The following is an 8,911-nucleotide window of genomic DNA, read 5'->3' as shown; positions in this document are numbered from 1 at the left end:
TGAAAAACAATGATAGTGCACATAAGAAGGCATTCATTATATGTGATAGTAGGAGAGATATTTACAACTAAATGATAGAAACCATTTCATTGTAGAGGAAGACAAGGAAATCTACAAATAATGAAGTGATTCAATCATCATGTGGATAGAAGAAGGAAAATAGGAAATCCACGTTTACTAAGAAAACCTACAAGATCTAATGGCATTGTGTGCATATTCATCTTGTTTTGCCTAAAAATGTAACAATTCTAGAGAAAAAGTTAAGTAGGCACAAAACATTACTTGTTGTAAATCGTGTAAAATGTATGATTGACTTCCTTTATTATTAGTGAAAAGATATATAGGTTTGTTGGCAAGATATGAAGCACAAAACTTTATTTCACGCAATCAAATGCCTTTTAAAGATAACAATTTCCAACTCACATGGTTTTATAGGAAGTAATCGGACATCTAGGTGCTCATTATTCTAGCTCACATGGTTGGTTAACATAGTGACCCTAACATATCTCATATTTTGCTAGCATACAATTGTTTCTTTATGAAGATATAGGAAATTATGGCTATATTTGCAAAGGGAATCCATTTTCCGTATTGTGGATGAACCCTATACATAACAAAGAACAAAGTAATTATCACCTAATTTGCAAAGGGGGAAGGCTTCCTACCTTTGAATAATTATAGTTTAAAGGAGAACCTGGACGTTTGTGTTTGTCTAGGGTAATAGATTTATCTAAATAAAGTGAGTTTTCTTTCGAATATACAAAAAGTATATGGCACCCTTTATTCACATAGTCAAGCTCTTATTCATTGACGCATCAAACTTGTCTGAACAATTAGGTGAATAGTGGGTTCATATTGTAAAAAGATAGTGTTTGTTGATTCTAGGGACAAGCACTCCATGCATTTTACTTGCCAATGAGTCCAACAATAATAACTTGATGAGAATTAGGATAGTTGTTTATGATGAATATTCATCTTTCCCATAAACTTGACAAAATTCCTAGCAAGTGTTTGCTCCATGTAATCATGACCTAGTAGAGGTAGCATCATGTTTACAATATGATAAATGTGCATGCAATGCCTTTTAATTACTCATGTAATATTTTGCTTTAGCTTAGATGAATAACATTGTTGCAATCTTGGAGTTTTTGTTTGGTCTTTTCTTAATTCAACTAATTGACTTGGTAAATCAAAACATGGTATAGTCTTTTGTGAAAGGGTTGCGAGTTTGCATCTTGAAATAAGAAATCCTTATGAATAATACACTAATGCAATGCGAGAGTTGTGCACTCTTAATGTAACATCTCATTTCTTTAAAGTAAGATAGATGATTAGTAGTATTCCACCTCACAACAAATAGTTGGTTGAATGCTTCACTTTTTTTCATTTTTACCTGGGGAGGCCTTCTTTGCCCCACCATGTCTTTTGGTTTTCCGAAAATCCTACACAAAATAAAATGCTCCACTATCAACAACACAATCAAGTCGAACCCTACACTTAGCTTGTTGATAAATTACTTTAGGTGTTCAAAATTTTAGTAGGTGTTTGAAACACAAGCATTTTAAATCCTGTGTGGTAGGCCACCTATGTATCTGGTTTATCTTTCATATACATATACACACATAGATTAATGTAGGAAATTTCCATTTTCTCCACAAGGAAGCACTCTTTTTTGCTGACGAAAAACACCTCCAAACAAGAAAATTCCTTCTGATAATGATAAAAGTTTCTTCCAATGTTTAGGACTCATGGAGTATCCATTGCAATACCATTAAGATATTGTCATGCAAACATTATTTCTTTTATGTGGTAGGACGCATGCATCTAACTCCCACGTTTGGCACATTACATGTCGATGAGCTTAATACAGGTATTTTCTGTTGGGCCTCTTTTCCAAAGATGTTAAGTAATTGCTCATAGTTTGGGGTATATAATTAGCAATCAAAATATGAAGATTGAGTTTGTGAAAATAATACATGTTTTCTTCTAGGAAATGTCATTTGGTTAAAACTAGTTGCATATGTGCCATCTTAATACAATCGCATCAAAAACACAGAAACCTTTGTCCTGTTTTTTTTTTTTTTTTTTTTGGAGAGGGTTGATCTTCTCTTCTACATGAATGCATGCTTGTATCAAGAATGTTGTGGCAAGGATGAGCACATCAATGGATCTCTCTCTTTCTTCCATGTCTCCATTCATATACCATCATCTTCCCCTCCCCCTCACAAAAATGAAATAAGCTTTGTATTAGTATGCAATTGTCAAATGGGTAAAAGGTTAGGTGTTCTATAACAATGTATAGTAAATGCTTTAAGGAAAGGTTTATATATTATATAGAAGTAGTCCCATGCAATCTTTTTGTGAATTTCTTGGGTTTTCAAAATATGAGGATGATGATGTCTACAAGGGCATGGCTATGGAGCCTTGTCTTTCTCCCCTTCTCTTTCATTCATTGCCTTGCAAAATCTTTGCATTCTTCTTCTTCTTCCAAATCGTCCCCAAATTATTCTTTTCTCCCTCTCTCATCCCCTCCCATGCCTCCTGCACAAGTCTTGCTCATCAATCTCATTCTTCTCACAAATCATCTCAACCTACCTTCCTCTGCAACAATATTTTTACCTCTAAACCACTCCATAGCTGTTGCATTCCCCTCTTCTCATGATTTGGATAGAGTGGCTTACCACATTGTTACTTCTCGATACACATTCAAAGACCTCCTCTTGATCAACAAGGGTGACCTTCAAACCTTGCTCCTTGGTCGCACTGTTAGAATAAACAACTCTGGCATGGCTGTTCTTGCCGATGAACATGAAATCGTGGCTCCAGATCTTTATTCCGATGAAAATATTGTCATCCATGGCATCTCTAGGGCCCTCGACCCAGACTTCTTCTATATGTCTCGGTCATCGGATGCTTCAAAAATCTCCCCAATTCCAGGTCTTGATTTCTTCTCTAAATTAAATGCAAACATGAAGTTTTATATGTGAATTTTCACTAGCCCACAATTTACACTCCCTTTGTCATGAGAGTTGGATACCCTTTGCACAAAAGCCTTCCTTGGAAAGCACATATTTTTAAGGGAATGAGGGAAATAGGTAGTATGAAAAGGTAAAAATTCAAGAGATACAAGTGAGAGTGCGCTATTTATGATAGGTGTGTGTGTGTGTGTGTGAATTGCCATATAGCATAAAATAATGTTCTACTAGTAAGTGCGTACAATTCCCACATTCCATTTGAACATATATGATGTAGCTACGATTTGCCACATTCCATGTGTGTGTTGAGCACTTAGGGCAAATTTGTCCTTTCTCATATGTGAAATACCTAAACTTTCTTCATGATCATGAACCATGTATGGAGATGATCATTAACTATGGAAGAAGCATTTTAGTAAATTGACTACACCATACTAAAAATGTTTCTATCTTTAAGTCATTGTCATATTTTGATATAGAAGAGACAATCTTATGTTATCATACATGAGTTCAAAACCAGCCACATTTTCATCTGTGAAACAATTCATAAAACTTATTATAGATCATTAGCAAATTGAGAAAATGACCATGAAGCTTCTTCAATAAAAGTTGTTTTTACTTTGACGTGACCATTGGTTGTAAGCCAATGTCACATATTTTACATGTAGGGGACACAATCAAAGTTTTTTTATCATAGAGTAGTTGCAACCACATTGTATTGCATTCCTTAGCCTACATGAGCAATTATACTTACTCTTAAAATTTTCTCATACTTTCGCTTCCTTGGTGGACACAAAAATACTTTGCCAATCATAGACTAGTTGCAAGTGCACATTCAATAGCTTGTTCTCGATGTTTTTCAACACAATGGCTACTTGCTTCTTGTCAGGTTTGCCCTTACACTTTCACTTGTTCTCAAGTCTCCCAAGAAACGAATTATTAATCTTGTCTCCATCCTAGTGCAGATTCTTGAGCTTCAAGTTGCAGCATTTGTGAATCTTAGAGGATTACATTTTGCATCGAGCATCGTGAATGAATTCAAAATCAACAATGGAAGAATATTCTTGTCCCAAATTAGTCAAAATTGTAATTACATGTTGGGGCGAGATGATTTACATTCAATGCCTTGAGATATTTGAGATGTATTGTAACATGAGTAAATACGATTGCAGCAACCCATTTTTTGTGGCATGTGGCAATGTCTAGAAGGTTTCTGTTGTCATTTTCTTCTATATCTCTCGATCTTAAATTTATAGTCTAAATAGTATGAAATGACTATCATTATTGTGCATGCAATTCCAATCCCCATAATACATCCATATCTTTGGATCGTAAGGAATTGTGATTATGTTTTATGCTTCGAACAAAATATGAGAAACATGCATGACATATTTGAAATATAAAGAGATTACAAATATATTGGCATATTATTAATCCAATTCTCTTACAAATATAAAGAGACTACAAAAATGATCCACAAACCATCACATTATATTGTCATCATCTTTTTTGTAGCAATTAATGCTCGACCTTTCATATACTTGGAGATCATGAATCACATGTCTCTACTAACTCTTCCAAATGATCATGATCAATCATATGAAGAAGGCAAAGCTTGCTAGATGTTAAAATCCAATCAAGCAATCCCTATAATCTAGTTGAGTAATTGGATTTATCCATATATTATTATACGCCACATCTAATCGACACATATTTGAAATTGTTTTGGACCATTTGATATTGTCTGTTTGCTATACATTGGAATATAATAATAATCAATGCATATTTGAAATAGTTGTGGACTAATAATTTTATTCCTCTAGCAAACAAAAAAAACAATTGTATAAGCTTTAGCACATTGAAACTTGAAGAACATGTTTGATATGGGTAGGAATGATTAAAAGTAGGTAGATACACAAAAAAAGTGATGCTTATTTTTTCTTAGTGTTATTATAATTGCCGCGAAATTTCAACGTATTCTTTTTCTTTCTTTTTCCAAAACAAAAAACTCGCATTAGCTATAAAAGTTTACAACCATGAATGTTATATACATACCACAAAAGGGCCTCGATAGTTCCATCATATGTAGAGGCCCATTGATTCAAGGAAGGGAGAGGACAACCATTATTGATGAAGAGTAAGTGTTGTATTTTGGCTCCTTCGGATCCGCCTGTGATGCCATCGTATTGGTTCTTTAGCGTGACTACAACGTCACTCCATAACTCCTTCAATTACATCATCTGGTGAACTATTTGATTGGAGAAGACCTACCTACAATGCCTCTTCTAGATGGTCCATGGTGTTATTAGGTTGTTTAATTCCATCACGACTTGATCTTTGGCATTGATGTGGGTTGAGTTGACATTATCGGTGGTGGAAAACAAAATCTCTTGTGCCCTTCGCACCACCAATGCCATTCCCTCTTGATTTTCGTGTTTGTCAATTAGGGTCTGTTAGGATAACCAACATGCATTTCCCCACTTGCATAAATGCAATATTCGGCCAACCCCCCTCTATATTCGATGAGTCTCTCGGCAGTCCCACAGAGCGTGTCAAATTTATTCTATTTCATTGGGGCAAACTACAGAATTAGGAGATCAAAGTATCACGCGTTACCACGCTCCGATCGACAGTGACCTATCCATTAATAGCCATTGAAATGTGATGATTCTCCTAGCTTGTGGCTATTTCCATAATTGTTGTAAAAACTTGTCATAGTCATGGGGGGAACATGATATCTACACCATATCTTTGCAACACCCAATTCTCTATTGGTTTGAGCAGTTAGGATGTGGCCACCCAATTTGGTCATGAATTGGAAGAAGGGGATAACTTTGGTTCCTTGTCCCTCATATGGACCACACCATGTCCATTGCAAAGGGTCCCAATTGACCTTACGTAGTCATGTGTTTTCACAAACACATATGTGCCACTCTAATTGTACTTTGATCGGATTGGGAACTACAATCCACTTACTACATGTGTATGCGAGCACTCAAACTGCCATGTTCATTGTTGTTGGTTCCTCATTAACTTGCAGATCGTGGCCTTGTATCCTATACAATGGTTCCATACCTTTTGGAATCAAGGATCCCTCCTCGTTCCCTATCTACGTCTTCATTATCGTCCTTGAACTAGCAGCTTCCCCAAGTAATAGAGCATTCACAATTTCTGATCTAATAGTCCATCCACCCTGATTCCATGTAGTATGTTGCCTTGATCCTGTAATGGCAATGACATGAACCGTCTCTAACATTGTATGCTCTTTGTTGGACCTTCTGCAATGCTTCCCCGTTATAGCCCCATACTTGATCCAATTGGTTTACCTGATTCATCTCTTATGCATGGGTTCCAAAAGATGCATTGATTGAGCCAAGTAGGTTCGGAGCTAGGTTGACTGCATTAGAGCGCTCATCTTATGTCACACCATGCCTTCCACATGGATGCACTAAATATATCCTCCATTTGGTGTGAGAACATTGCTTTGAGATCCATGTTTAGATTCCACTCCATGTGAGGGCCCAATTAGCACATGCCTTTGGCTTAAAGTAAGCAAAGGGTAGTCTCAATAGCACTTTCCAACAATCATCCCCTGGTTGGAGTCCCTACAACACAAATTTGGCAAGTAGTGATTTGGGCTGTGAGAGGGGATTGATTTGCCCCATCCCTATTCTCAACTTGGGTGAAATGAGGACACGCCACGTCACCTTGCCCGGGGTACATGATTCTCCCCACCTAACCAAATGTAATTGTGTACCAAACATTGAATCTAAAAGTATTCTTATATAGTGCTATTACTATTTGTAATGATGTTTCACTATCGATTAGGTCTACTAAGGCTGATTCAACACAAATAATGAGAAAACGTTTCCACACAATGTGAGGGCATTTTTTGCATTGCATCCTTTGGATCCATAAATTTAAAGAATCTATTATGTTTTATAAAGGGTGTGATCTTGTGATTGCCCACTCTAAGAGTATCTAAGAATGGTTTCTCGTCTGCTAGTTTCCATGTTGAACACTATCTGGTTCTTAGCATATTATCATGAATTCAAATATACATTTGGGGCTTTTTGTTGTTGACATCATAATAGTTGTATACAAGTTGCAAAGACAACATTTTGAGTCATAATAGATATAATCTTAAACATATGAAATTTAACATGGAACATGTAAAAGTTTTTACTGATTGGCGTATTTAGTTCTTCTTCTTTTTGAGTAATTTATTAACATGAACTTTAGAGAGTTGGGGGCTTGAGTGTTTCCATCCCCATGATAGGATTTAGTGAAGAAGACTTCAAGAAGGAAAAGAATAACATGGGGAAATTCCAAGAAGATTGATTAATGATTGGTTTATTGTACCATTGATATAATATGGGGTTTCTAATATGCCTCTTCATATCTATTACCAAGAATCAACAAGGTTCATTCACACATTGTCCTCATGCCCTTACCTCTTGAGCATTATTCCCATGTTCCTAGATAGTTGACCACGCTACTAGGTATTTTTAATGACTTCCTCCCTTATTTCATTAGATTATGAAGAAAAAGAAACATTTATTTACCTTGAGTTGACTTTTATCTCACTGAGTTGTATATGCCACTAGTTTTGTTCTAACACTTAGGGTAGGTTTCTAATATGATGTCTCACTACTAAGTTGTATTTTAATATTGGTTAACATTAATACTCTCAAGATAGATTCCATAAAATTGTGGCAATAATCAAGCCCTAAAAAACACGACAATTGCTTGTTGGAAAAAAAGCCATACTGAGATTAAGTCAAGTTGGATTTGAATTCTAAGACATCAATTATCTTCAAAGCCATGTCATGTTAACAATGCTCCTTCCTTGGGTTGGTGCCTTCCCTCCTTTCTACAAGAATAAGCAAGACCCATCCATCCATCCATCCACCAAACACGATGGATATATAGATGTATATGTATGCATGTATACATACAAGGATATCTTCAGGTTGAAACGACTTATGTTTGATGCCCATTAGAGTGATATTTGGCTACATCACATTTTCTCCTTGTGAGATCTTAACCTACACAAAAACACACATATGCACAAAAGTTTCCCTGGAATAGGATGTTTTCCAAGAAACATTATAAGCTCTCTTTCCAACTAGAAACTTCAAATGGGCGATGAAAGAAACATGTACTTAGATAACTTATATGTTTAATCATGTACACAAATTGGGCAAATGTTTACATAAGTAGGAATATGTAAATAATGTCAACAATTGCAGCACAATCATGGTTGGTTGTGTTTTGGAAAAGTTAACTTGTTTTTTTTAAACCAAAAAAACGCTACGTCACCTTAGTTAGCAAACAAAATACAACAAAGTTCAACTTGAATCCACAGTGGGATTAATATATACAACATAGAGAAACAACTCCAAAGCCAACAAAAAGAAAACCTAGCGAAACTCACACGACACTTATCCCCAACTAAACTGAAATAAACCCCATTTTACCCCGTCTCTACTTATCCCAACGTACTCTTTTAAAACAAATGTTATCCGGGTAACACAACTATGCTAACCCACTTGTGGTCTAGTTAAAATAGTTATATATGAAGGCTACTAGTATAATGAGTTTTTCGAAACACTTAAACCTAGTATTTCCATAGCTTTGTTTTACCTTTGATGATAATGATAAAAACTATCTCATTGTTAGTAGAAAAGGAAAGTGATTATAAGTGTATTTGGACATGTGATATTGTTCCATATATAAAGTAAAATTTGAAATATTCCATTTAATTTTGTTAAAAAACAAGTGCCATTGTATACCATATTGCAAATGCCAGCTCTTATTGTTTTACCATTAGGTCAATTTGTTTTTACAAAAACAAGCATTAACATTATGTAATTATATGAACTCAATAACAGATATTCAAATGAATTGTAGAAGTGAAAAAATATTCTGTGTAT

General features: G+C 35.3%; 1 protein-coding gene across 1 annotated transcript; it reads left to right on the top strand.

Annotated features, from left to right (window-relative positions):
• The first annotated feature begins 2,348 nt into the window (after positions 1-2,348).
• On the top strand, positions 2,349-4,230 carry LOC147863050 (fasciclin-like arabinogalactan protein 21). The gene is made up of 2 exons (XM_087321579.1): positions 2,349-2,937; positions 3,941-4,230. The coding sequence occupies exons 1-2, from the start codon at positions 2,385-2,387 to the stop codon at positions 3,946-3,948; spliced, it is 561 nt and encodes a 186-aa protein (XP_087177705.1). The 5' UTR covers positions 2,349-2,384; the 3' UTR covers positions 3,949-4,230.
• The last annotated feature ends 4,681 nt before the right edge of the window (positions 4,231-8,911 follow it).

Source organism: Azolla caroliniana, unplaced genomic scaffold, assembly GCF_043228905.1.
Source record: "Azolla caroliniana isolate FFs.n. ecotype wild unplaced genomic scaffold, voAzoCaro1.0.p SCAF_6, whole genome shotgun sequence".
Taxonomy (NCBI): Eukaryota; Viridiplantae; Streptophyta; class Polypodiopsida; order Salviniales; family Salviniaceae; genus Azolla; species Azolla caroliniana.
Note: the sequence above shows the minus strand (reverse complement) of the source record. Positions and strands in the feature narration are given on the sequence as shown.

Excerpts from the sequence above, each read along its gene's own strand:
- LOC147863050 (XM_087321579.1), top strand. The coding sequence starts at position 2,385 with ATGAGGATGATGATGTCTACAAGGGCATGGCTATGGAGCCTTGTCTTT.